At 39.1% G+C, this 12,629-nt stretch overlaps 1 protein-coding gene across 10 annotated transcripts in view; it reads right to left on the bottom strand.

Moving 5' to 3' along the window:
* Positions 1-117: 117 nt before the first annotated feature.
* The window catches only part of phldb1a (pleckstrin homology-like domain, family B, member 1a), a 28,981-nt gene continuing 16,469 nt past the window's right edge, over positions 118-12,629 (bottom strand). For 2 of the 10 annotated variants that reach the window (XM_035666203.1, XM_035666201.1), the window contains exons 11-25: positions 12,340-12,495; positions 11,912-12,022; positions 11,700-11,789; positions 11,462-11,593; positions 10,673-10,795; positions 10,367-10,525; positions 10,044-10,184; positions 8,857-8,964; positions 8,688-8,766; positions 8,293-8,437; positions 7,847-7,937; positions 6,434-6,580; positions 5,030-5,249; positions 2,011-2,096; positions 119-1,496 (exon numbers count right to left, since the gene is read on the bottom strand). In XM_035666203.1, coding sequence (XP_035522096.1) covers positions 1,356-1,496; positions 2,011-2,096; positions 5,030-5,249; positions 6,434-6,580; positions 7,847-7,937; positions 8,293-8,437; positions 8,688-8,766; positions 8,857-8,964; positions 10,044-10,184; positions 10,367-10,525; positions 10,673-10,795; positions 11,462-11,593; positions 11,700-11,789; positions 11,912-12,022; positions 12,340-12,495 — 1,929 coding nt within the window. In that variant the 3' untranslated portion in view covers positions 119-1,355. Of the gene's footprint in view, positions 1,497-2,010; positions 2,097-5,029; positions 5,250-6,433; positions 6,581-7,846; positions 7,938-8,292; positions 8,438-8,687; positions 8,767-8,856; positions 8,965-10,043; positions 10,185-10,366; positions 10,526-10,672; positions 10,796-11,461; positions 11,594-11,699; positions 11,790-11,911; positions 12,023-12,339; positions 12,496-12,629 lie in introns of all 10 variants that reach the window. The other 8 variants (XM_035666205.1, XM_035666202.1, XM_035666207.1 and 5 more) reach the window with 8 other exon arrangements.

The raw sequence follows: 12,629 nt of genomic DNA, 5'->3' as shown, positions 1-12,629 counted from the left end.
TTTTTCTTTTTTTTTTTTACTTTACATGATTTAAAATTTCTCGATGTTGAATCATGCATGTTAAGTTGCATGTAATTTCCCTTCATGTTTTTTTATTTCCATGTGGCCTACCTAGTGCGGGGCGAGCAATATAATTAATTATACTCTGCCAGAAATAGATCTCAATACTTCTGGAGCAACTTCTGTGGAGAGCTAACAAGCCAGTTAACTAATTAAACTACCTGACTGTTCTTATTTAAAGAGAGAGATGTCTTAATGGGAACACCTATTGTGTGTTGTGATTTAAATGTGAATCCTAGCAGCTCATTAGGGCGTATGAGATTGTTTAAGGAGAGCTGGTAATTAACGACTTGTTTGCAGGAAACACTAATTGAGGAAGCAAGTACTGGTTTGTAACTGAATGTGTTCAGTTTAGCCAATTTGTCAGCAACAAACTAGTTTATCAGACAAACAAACCAACAGATGCGTCATATATATTTATTTATTACATGTACATGGTAGTTTTACAATATCATATACTATAAGTTATGAATTTTGTTTAAAGACTAATAGAAGGTTTTTCTGATATATTTATGTAAAATACAGAGACATAAATGCTGTGTTATTTGCCTCAATGAAAAGCCCTTGGAACAATATATAAAGTGATATTAACATTTGTATTGTAAAAATCTGGCAAAACATTACATAAAGTATTTGGCACCAAGTAATGTTTCACTGAATAAGCAACATATGACTCTTTAAAAGATTTTAGAATATTTGCTACTAAAAAACATTTACTTTTTAGTGTTGTGAAATATGAAGAGATTATTTTTGCATCTGAGAAAAGTTAAACTCAAGGGAAAGAGTACAAATGTATCAAAAAGGAGGGAAAAAGGCATTGGTTAGAGAGATAACACTGCATGCATAGATCAGCTTCACACGTGGGAACAGTTTGCTGTAGCTTATATGAATTAAGTGTTCCTCCTGAAACCTAAAAAAATGATATTATAATTATTAACATTTTGGTAACAGAATGTGATTGATCTAATTGAGAGCTCACTTCTTGGATCCATTGGCAGCTTCCTTAAACAATTTTCCTTCTCATAGTGGCTGCAAGATAAATAAAACTCTTCTTTAAATTCTTTCAAATGCACCTCTGTCATTACTAAAGCCCTCATTTGCTCGCAGGCATCGGGCTTTTTGTGAGAGCCCCAGACTATTCATCTCTTCAAACGTCCATCCGTTACACACACCATCAGGCTGTGTGTCGTAGATGTCAGCTCTAGCTCCAGCAGGTAGCAGCTCAGGTTGGCTCGCAGGTGTCTGGGTGCTCATTCAGTCCCTGTCATCCTCCAAATCTGTCACCCAGTGGTCCCTCAGCTCATGAACTGTGTGTAGCCCTCGGCACCCGTTACTATGACATCCATCCAGATCCTCATGGCCTCAGGAGACGGGGCCACCATGTAGTAGAGGCGGTCGTGGGTCTTCACACAGAAGGTCAAAGATGGGTTGGGGCTCTGGAGGATCACAGGGAGAGGGGGAGACTTTTTAGACCAAAGACTGCACCTGTTGCATCTTTTTCCACAGAGACATTTGTCAAAATAAAAGAAAAATTTAAATTAAAACAACTTCATCCAGTCTAATATGGATCTTTCTATTCCTCTAAAAAATAGCTCCCAAATGAAAACATAAAGCGTTTAATTGATGCTCTCACACAGCAGAACGTCTGACTTTGTTTTCAGTGTAGAAATGTAGCTTTATTCTAAAATGAGCATATCTGCATTTTTAACAAAATTATACATGTTTTAAAGTTTATCATGGGAAACTGTTCAAGATCTGGACCTATAAATTGTGTTTTTTTAGTAAAGAATTAGTTTTTTTTTTTATGAGCAAACTGAATAAGAAACATTTTGGAATTAAGATTTCAGATTTTATTTTTATTGATTAAAAAATGTATTCAATCATTTAAATGATTAATATAGCAGCTGAAGTTCTTAATTGAAAATAATGAAAATAAAAGCATTTGATTACCTTGGTGGCACTGCGCAGGTGATCGTAATAAACCTCTTCAATCGCCTGAAAGTAAATGAGCCCTTTCAGCTTGGTCTCATGCTTGTCTGCGAGGAGAAAAAGAAAAAAAAAACATATTAAGATACATAACATTATGTCTTGTACTGATGCAAGACCTCTGTCAGCCTGAGCAGTAGACAGTACAATCAGCCAGCGATGTGGGGAAGCATTTCATTTTTGTTAAAATAATACACTTTTTAAAAACAAATATTTCTTGTAATTCTTGGACCCAGGATCACACCTGCAGAGAACTTAAGCGTCAAAGTACATAGATGGTCACAAATAATATTTAATTTTACAGTATACTGTCTCACAACATGTGGCCTTCTATTTTCAATGACATTTGAGCCATTTTATCCTAAAACAGGGGCAACCATAGAATAATAGAATAAACAAAATAAGCTGCACATTTCCTTATGCCCTCAAAAATCCATTTAGGAATAAATGTTTCAGAAAAAGAAATAAAAACCAGGTGCAAAATATTTTTTTGTCAAATGAAAATGCAAACCCATGCCTAACAAATCAAGTAATAAAGTTTGGTGTAATGATATGGATGGGATCCTACACCAGTGATTCTCAGCAGAAATCCAGATTAAGGAGCAGAGTAAGTGAAAGTTGTACAGTGATAACTTATCAAAGGTAAGAAACTGAAACTGAAGTCAGTGGGAAATTTATTTTACTGGCATACTTCTCTCTTCTAAGGAAAATATCTGATTCACCATCATTCATTAAATGTACTGTTCAAGTCAAACATTTTTACCTTTGGACAAATTGTCCCCTGCCTCTTTTATTAGCGATGACGTGAATGAAAACAACTCAATAAGCCTTAAAATGCCCCTGGGTCAAAGCAATTCAGTAGTGAACAGCAGATATATTTGAATGGATGACGACTGTTTTTTGTAGCTTAATTAGAAAACTTTAAAGAGAAAATTTCATAATTATTATTTTTGTTAATCTTGTTATTTTGCACAAAACATCTGATCCTGCATGGGTAAAACAGAGAAACCAGACACAAAAACAAGGAGAAAGGTGTTAACTCTTTTTTCCCAGCAACACATAACCCATGAATAGGTATGAGCAGCACTGTATCAGAGTAAAAGTTAATTAAAAGTGCAAGTCTATTTCAAGCTATGCCTGAAGTCTTTACCATCCTATTAATTTGACTTGTTTTCTTCAGTTGTACTTTCTGGATTGTCTCTGTGGTTTTTTTAGCCTTTTCCCTGCTGGCAAGGTTCCCTATCTTTTGTAAATCTTAAAAAGAAATGCCTCTCCTTTGTATATCAGATTTGATCTTTCAGTACAACATTTCCCTTAAAGCAGGTCAGACCTTCTGTCCAGTCCTTTGGATTGCTGTTCTCTATTCACAGAATATATTTTTTTCATTTTTCAGGGAAACCTGTGGATGAAGCTCATCGGATGCAGTCATTGGACTGATGGGATTCTTTAGTTTGGGGCTTAACTGAAGGCAGTTAAATGTGAAGGAGTCTTTCTCACATCTAAGATCAATTGTCTTAAAAAAAAAAATCAGTTTAAAGAGTTTCTGAATTTCACTCTTCTTCAAATAAACAGTGGTCTTTTTGTCTCTCTCCATGCACACTGGAGCGCCCGGCTAAGAAACAAACATCCAGCAACAATTAAAGGCAATCTTTTGAAATACGCCTGACACTTTCTCTTGTTCTCCCTTTTCCATAAGTCAAATCTGCTTAGTAATGAGATAAATGTTTTTGAAATGTGAGTTTCGTTTTATTAGTCACGAACAAGCCAGGAGCTAGCCTCCTCCCCAAGAAAAACACATCTAGAGAAAGTATTGCATCTTATTTCATCACCATCATCACCATCATCTTCGTCAGGAGTAAGGGGGTGAAAAGGCTAGGCAAGTGAGTGGAGAGAGAGAGGAGCAAAGAGAACAGGGGCGACAGTAATGAAAATATCCCTGGATTCTATTTTGAACTTGATTGTAATATAATGTCTCCAAAAACACGCTTGTGAATTATTCAGAAAACTAACCGCTCTTGTTTCAAATTCAGGGGACAGTCTGATAGACGTGAATTACAAACTAACTTCAGCTTTAACACACAAGAACAAGGCGGAAAATTCCACTTAGTGCAGCTTTAATTAGTGTTTGGTTCCAGATGAATAAATGCCGGTTGGGACAGAAGTCGGGTTTTATTGAAAAACACAGCAAAGAAAGCGAAGTGTACATTCTTCAGAAGAGCCTCGGCACTGCTGTCGGGTGAACTGAACAAATCAGGTCCGGGCCCGCTCTACAGGAACTCTCCTACATAAAGATCTGAGTTTAGGAATGCCTAATATGAGTGAAGTTTTATGTGAGCAAATTGGTTTGGTTTTAATCACCTGAAGCCCTTTTTGTGATCGATGCCCGAGACATGAATTGGACAAGTCAAGCAGAACTTGATAGAACACAACAGGATCCATTAGAGAGAAAGTTATTATTAGTTCTAACATATTAGTCCTTCACCCTGTGAAGTCCTATTGGTGAAAAGAGCATTTAGTGGTATTTAACAGAGGCTGTAAGTTTTAGGACTCAAAGGCGTGAGGGGAGGAAGGGAAGTTACTTTCTTTAAGCCCTATTTGCAAATTTGCAGGTTTTGCAATAGACTTTGATAGACAGTCTTTCAACATGCAGCTCTAAACAAACAATTCATTAACTGTGACGCCATATATGTAGTGTTCCACCTCACTTGTCCCTGTAAATGTTTCTATATTGAACACACCCAAGGACAGCTGAAATACAGAGTGAGCGATTGATGCCTTATAAGGTTTTAAATGAGGAAACAAGTCATTAATACTTTTTATAAACAATGTAATTGTAGCTATTGACTGCATCATTGTAAGTCATATTATTTTTATATTCAGGATATCACAATTTAATATTTGTTGTCAATGAGACTTCCTAAAAAAAGCTCAAATTAAACAAATATCCCCTCATATCATAGATGAAATGTCATTGTATCCTCACCCACGTAATAAGAAAAGTTCCTCTTGAGACGGTCAAAAACGAACCAGCGTTTCTTCCACGATTTGATTTTGCCCCCCATCTTCACCAGGTGGCCTTTGCACATCTTTTCTGTGAGGATGACGTAGGGGCAGGTATCTATGCTGTGGCCGGACGACTCCACGTGGGCCCGCAGGTCAAACTCCTCCTTCCGGTTTGGCAGATAGCGTGTCATTGGACGGGCCTGTGAGGAAAATGTTTCATATTGCTTCAATGCTGCTAACCAAGATGAGGTAATTAGTAGAGCTGCTTTAAGTAGTTTGGGGCGAGTCTAAGTCAAGTCCCAAGTGTTCATGAGCAAATTACAACTCAAGATGCAAATGTCTCAGGTCTCTGAATGCAGACCATTATAATGATATTGTATGTGAACACTTTCTTTCACAGCTGTATTATCTACATAGAGTCTTTTAAATAAACAATTATGTGAGGCTGTACACTGCCTTGTTTATTTTTTAATATTCCTGTATTTTAAAGGCCCAGTGTGTAACACTCAAGGGGTAGAAATGGAATGTAATATTTTTAACTACTATTTTCACGCATTTCGTGGCCAGGAAGTTTTTCCTTTGTGCTTGGAAGGGGAGGGTGAAGCCAAGAAGTTGCGATCTGCAACTACACCACTAGATGCCACTAAATCCTGCTCACTGGTCCTTCAAGAAGTAAAAACCTGAGACTTCTTCTTTCAAGTCTCAAAACAAATATTTAGGGAATAAATGTATTTTTTTTGTGGGCTTAACACTCACATATTAAGCTGAGTTTTAGCAGAAAACAGCAGAAAACGACACTATGAGGGCGGTGAGAACGAACCAAAACAGTAAAGTTGAGGCCTCAAAACAAAAACAATGAGCTCAAAGAAAATAAAAGGCTCTTTTGAGCTGGGGAGAACTGCAGAGTCAGATGATAATGACACTCCTTTCACATTACACATGTAACAATGCCTCAAACGTCATTTGAGGCATTGTTATTATAAAAATATTGATTATAGCAGCTGTAAATTGGACTCCAGACAGCCCTGATAATAAGCGGAGCTGGGTGTATTTAGTGATTTGAGGACATTTGTTTACTCGCAGCACTAATACCACAGACAACCGGTAATTAAATACACTCAGTCAAGATTAAAGCTTTAATTATGTGTACATTATATTTTTCGTGCACCCCCTATTTTTCTCACTCTCTCTCTCCATCCTCCCTTCAATTGTCTACCCTTTCTCTCCCTTCCCTGACTGAATCTTTGATCTTCCCATATACCCAGCCTCCCTTTAGTGTCTCGCCTCTCATCCTCTCCCCAAAAGTCTACCGTCCCCTCCTCCCTCCCTTCCCCTCCTCTCTCCTTTCTTCCCGCCGCCCGTCTCCTCCCGCTGCTCCACTGACCTGGGAGAAGTGTTTCTCTCTCATCTTCACCTCCTCCTCCACCAGCCTCTGCCTGTGGGCCGTCTCATCCTGAAGCCTCCTTTCGGCCTCCTCTCGCCTCCTCCGCTCCTCCTCCAGCATCTGCCGCCGAGCCTGCACCTCCCTCTCCTGGGAGCGTCGGGAGAGGAGACAGAGGAACAGATGGAGAGAAGAGAGGAGAAAATAACAGGGGGGGGACAGGGACAATATGTAAATGGTAGGCAAATATTGCAATACAAAGTGAACGACTGTCAGAAGAGGCACAGGAGAATTCAAGTCCCAATCCAGGGTTTTGTAAAATATATCCCTTAAGTCTGTATATAGAAGGATAAGCTTTGCTGATGTAAAATTATCCTTTGCAGCTTTCAGATACTTACATAAAGGTCTACTTTGTTTCAACATGTAGAAAAAATAAAAACAAACTACTTACGGCTTCATTTCACCATTTTGACAATGATATACTGTGTTTTTTTTATCTATTAAACAGGAGAAACATGGGACTATGGTAATAATTCAAAGTTATTGTTCATCAACTTTCAGGGGAAGTGGTATGGACATTGTTTCCAAAAATCTGTAGTCCAAATGAATGATTTCATACAAATTGCAATTAAAATATAATACAATTGTGAGATTATTTTTTATTACATGTATGAAGAGTTTCTTTTCTGATGAAATGCGTAACGGTGGAACATATAAAAGTTTGCTGCAGTGTTATTATTAGGGTGTTATTGCAGTGCATCAATTAGATTAGTTCATATGTGATATATTGATGTTTTATCCATAATGCTCAGACCTAACTCCAGCAACAAAATGTGTAACAATTAAGAAATCAAGATATTTGTATGGGCTTCCTTGGCTGCAATGACCTGTGTTTAATATTTGCCAGAAAACAACTTTAGGTTTACCAGTGGAGACCAGGGCTGCAACTTATGATTATTTTTGTGATTCAGTATCGATTGAATTATTTTCTTAATTAATGAAAGAATTGTCTGTAAAAAAATCTCCATTATATAAATATCTTGCTTCATATGACAACAATCCAAAACCCAGAGTTGTTCGGTTTACTATCATATGTGACACAGAAAAGCAGCACATTGGAAAAGCCTCAAATATCAAATGTTATGACGGAATAAGATAAGATAAGATAGGATATTCCTTTATTTATCTGCCTTAGGAGAAATTCAGGTTGACACCGCAGCAATAGGGCAAAGTAGTGCANNTTATCCCCCTTAGGAGAAATTCAGTTATTAAATTAGTCGATCGACTAATTGATTCATTGATTAATCCTTGTAGCACTAGTTTAAACCTTAAACCAAGGAGATGAAGTGTAGTAAGTTATGTGATAACTCATGATGTCATGTTAAATCACTGCAGCACTAAAGTTTGGGAACTCACTCTGTTCTCCATCAGCCTGGCTTTCTCCTGCTGCGCCTCCTTCAACATCTTCTCCATCTCTTCTATCCTCTGGGCCTCTAACCCACAGGCACTACAACACACAGAGGGGAAGGAGAGTCTGATGACACGGCTACGACGAGGCTTTGGGATGAAAAAAGTAAACAGACATGCCTGGAAACCAAACACCGAGAGCAGTAGGAGATGAAGACAAAGGTTTCTTCACGAACAGCAGTAAACTGAGTCTTTGAACTCCTAACTTCATGAAAAGCTGAAAACTTGAAGAGGTTGGCATGGCAACAGACAGTGTACCAGCAGTCCCGGGAGCAGACATGTAACAAAACATGTTGTCACGGGAACAAAGCGCAGTGACCCTTCTCCTGGGAGACAGGGCAGACTTGAGTGTTCCCATGGAAACAGAGCCAATTGCTCATTTCCCAGTCTCTCACCTTTCTGGGGTACAGGCAGAGTTGCCGGTGGAGACACTGGTCTCCATGCTGTCTGAGCTCTCCAGGCTCAGGGTGTCGTACGCTTGGCTGCCGCTCGGTGGCGGCTGATGATGCAGGATGGAGTGATGGACTGTGGGAGACAGATCTGTGCAGGCAGAGACAGAGCAGAGACAGCTGTCAAAGACTTACAATGCCCTCTACTGATGGTGCCAAGTCATTGCTAGTTGATTATAATCCGATCCAGGGCTTGTTAAACGAAGTAGAGTTTAAAGAGCAAGAGGTTTTAAGGTTTTTCCTCCTTGTTCAGGAATAAATGACCACAGCTCTCCTCTGTAGAGTTTGATCTGTCTTAAGAGAGTTATGAAACCTTCCTGTGTGTTAAAACAGATAAGTACCTTTGCTCTGCAGAGCCAGCTGCCTCCTGGCGTCCATGTCTAATGGATTTGACATCTCTCTCAGCACTAACTGTAACCCCTGAAAAAACACATAGGAAGCATTCCACATTTAACTACTTAGGAGGGTTTCTTTTTTTACATATCAAATGTGTTAAACTGATTTGCTCACCTTGGTGGATGGATTTTTCTCATGAGTAACACCACTGGAGTGTGGCAGGGTTGCAGTGCTGCACGATGCTGTCTGTCCAACCTCACCATCTGATTTGGACTTCAGTAGCTAAGAGGAGAAAGACAGATCTGTTTTTCCACATTTGAAGAGGACTTGGATTTAGTTTTTCTTCTTCAAAGGTCCTCACCTACATTATTTTCTTAATCTATAAGATGATTCTTTCAAGAGACTGAAATGGATGAAAATTTTATATTTGATTTTAGTTTGTGGTTTTTGATCTTAAGCACTGCTCCTAAGTGTAATTTATTTTTATGTATTGACTAACTTTAGTTACTTTGCAGATGGACAATAATAATGTAAATATAATCCTCAAATTCATTCTGATTTATTATTATAAATTAAGATTAGATGTGACTTAATGGATCCCTCAGGGGGAATTCACAAAGTAATTGAGTATTGCTACACTGTGATATTGCTTTATTTTACTTGAGTAAAATATCTGAGCTCTCCATCCAGAGCACAGGTCTGGATGCTGAAAACTAACTCATCTAAACAAACTGACTGGATGATGGCTGTCTTTCAAGCTATTTTTTAAATATAAAAATAATAATATTTGTTGAATTGTGACCCCTTACAGTATTTACTTCTCAGAGAACACTATGACTTACATTAGTGTGCCACATGTATACATACATATGATGCATATTTGTACTGCCAACAGAATGGCCTTAACGTTGCATCAGTCTGCACATGTAGCACTGTTGGCTGTTCCTTTTCCAGCTCAGAGTGTTTTTTACAGGAAGTTATAACACGCTTTACTTAATGCCTGAAGGATCAAGCACCCAACTGAGGATTAGACTATCAACATCTCTAATTAACAACTCATAGCAAGTTCCCTATTAAGGCTTATAGGCTCAGTGGATTGTACCACAGCATACATTTTTAGAAACAAGAATGATTCACAGACCCTATCTTGTTTTGTCCACTAGAGGGCCTCCTACTCATAAGAATAGTTGAGTGGCTAGTGAGAAGAACACCTACATTCAGACGTGCAAGACAGACAATGTGTTGGCAGTGCATCTGGCCTTCTATTAGCGCCTCTTAGCAAGATGCTGAATTAAACACACTAAAAACTAACTACCAGAAGACCATATAAAGCAGTGAGCGAGAGAGAGTGGAGAATTTACCTGCCCCTGTCTGCGTGTGGAAAAAGACTTTGCAGGCAGTGGTGGAGGACATGACTGAGGCTGTCCAGCTGCCATGATGTCCTGGTACCAGCGTTCGAGGTTAATAGGACACATTGCATTCCGGCTCAGCTCAGGCTGGCTCTGGGGTGATGAAAAGCATCCAGCCAGTGACAGAAGCATCAAGCAGATATAGGAAAGATGAGCATTCCTGTAGCAATAGCTGCTTTCGAAATTGTTCAGTGGTTGGCTGCAATGTTGGAAAAACTGAATGGTGTTTTCAGTGACCAACATGGGACCCCACCAGTTAGGAAAGAATAACAAACCTGTGTAGAGAGAAAGGAGGATGGACCACATGCAGCTGAGTGGTATGAGAAGGTGGATTCAGAGGAGGCAAGTTGGAATGATGGAATAGTGGAGGAAGAGGAGGGATCAACTCTCTGCATCCCAAAGATCTGGCTTAACTGACTGACTGTGATGTACTCCTTCACACAGCCAATACAGACACACAGAGACACAAGACACACACATACATTTACAGAACAGGGAGAGAAAAGAGAGTGGAAAAGAGCATTACGAGGGCTGAAGAGAACATATCATTGAATAAGGCAGAGAGCAGGCAGGGTGTCTACCTCACATGGCAGAGCTGGAGCTACAGCGAGGGAGAGGCAGTGGAGAGCAGCAGGGGAAGAAGAGTGAGGTTGCATTGAAGCATTTCCATACATCTTATAGACATCAGAGAGCCTGAGGTATTCCTGCATCAACAGCCAAAACACAGGGATAAGGAGGCTGGAGACGGCAGCAGTCAACACTTAGACAAGTCAGGCAAAGATGCAGAAAGCAAACACAATTCTACCTTTGAATAGAATCAGTATGGATGGCATCTAGCTTATGAACAATTCTCCTCAAATCCCTCAATTCTACATTGTATAACCATACAGTTTGGAGAATGTGCATGCCCTAAACAGACTATAATACACTGCTGGAAAAACTCATTCACTCTTTTATATCTAGCAGGTTCGACAACTGCAATGGTCTTCTGACAGAGTTCCCCAAAAGACCAGTAAAAAGCTTCATCTACATCAAAATGCAGTTCATAAAAAAGTGCCCACATTTTGTAATATAATAATAATTTTATATAAATAATTTATATAAAAATGTAGGAATATTTATGACATATTGGGTTCAGGCTGTTACAAAATGCGGGTGAAATGATGTGAAAATGTATTACTTGTCAAGTTACTACATAATGTGGGGTTATTACATAATTTAGAAACTACCAGCATACACACTGCAAGCTTGTTGTTGGTTGTCAGTATTTGCTAACACACCACCATGCCCCTCTTTTATTGTATTAACTGCAGCACAGGCATTTACGATTTGTCAGGTTTTGTTACAAAGAGGTTTTTGTTGAGATTTACCTCTTGTAGCCTAACAGGAAAGTTTTCAGGGGAGGGGATTTGAGAGGAGGAGAAGGAGGCGGAGGAGGGACAGGGGCTATGAGGAGGGCCGTCCACATAAACAAGGTCAGGTTCGCTGATGTGAAGAAATTCCTGTTCAAAAAGTTCATCTAAAATTAAAGGTTTGTTTGTGCAGTACTTCTCCTTCAGCTTAGTGACCACATGGGTGTGATATCATGTCTCACGTCTTCCTGCTCACCTCTTTCATGCTGCTGTTGGGCTTTGGGAAGTTTCTCCCTCCTGTCAAGGTGTGGTATCTCTTCTCCAGGGCACACAACCTGTCCTGCTCCTAAAAGGCAGAACCAGCATGGACATGCTTTTCATAGCTACCGCCATGTCATACATTACTATTATGAATTAATTACATGCCTCCTGTATAGACAGTTAAATATACTGTGCATAAATGCTAACCTTGTGTAACAGCTGCAGAGTCACTGTCCTGTCTTTCACCATCCTCTCACAGTCTTGAGCTGCCTGTAACCCCAGCTGCTTCACCTGAGCCTCCAGAGCACCCATCCTGTCCTGTGAATCAACATGTCCAGTTTCTTTATGTCACACTGACTTTACACACAAATGCATGTTTTCTCAGAATCGGAATCAGAATCAGAAATTTGTTTGTTACAGTTGTTCTACTCACACAATGTTAAAGAATAGAAATAACACTTATATTACAATATCTAACACAATATAGAAGAATCAAAATGTATGTATAGGTATATACATGTAAGTAAAAAATAGAACAGAAATATAATAAGAGCCTATATACAAAGTAAATATAAATGTAAATGTATTCCACATTATGTGCTGACAGAATTAATAGTCAATATACATGTCCCCACCTTCCTCTGGGCCACGCTGCAGTGATACTCGGCTCGCTCTTGGAGGAGTTGCGAGCTCTGAGTGTCCTTCTTCTCCTCCAGACTGCTCTCCTCCTCCAGTTGGCAGAACTCCAGCTCCTCAAACTGTTTGGTCCCAACTTCCAGAGCTTCAGCTTTCTGTTCACATGCAGATATACATGCACAGTTATTATTATATAATACATACATATACAGGAGATATTATAGGATAAGGCTGGCAATATTCAATATTTTTCTTATTGTTAACAGAATTCCACAAAAAGATCAAAACC

The sequence above is a fragment of the Morone saxatilis genome, unplaced genomic scaffold (assembly GCF_004916995.1).
Source record: "Morone saxatilis isolate NCDOM2014 unplaced genomic scaffold, NCSU_SB_2.0 Contig20, whole genome shotgun sequence".
In the NCBI taxonomy this organism is placed as follows: Eukaryota; Metazoa; Chordata; class Actinopteri; family Moronidae; genus Morone; species Morone saxatilis.
Note: the sequence above shows the minus strand (reverse complement) of the source record. Positions and strands in the feature narration are given on the sequence as shown.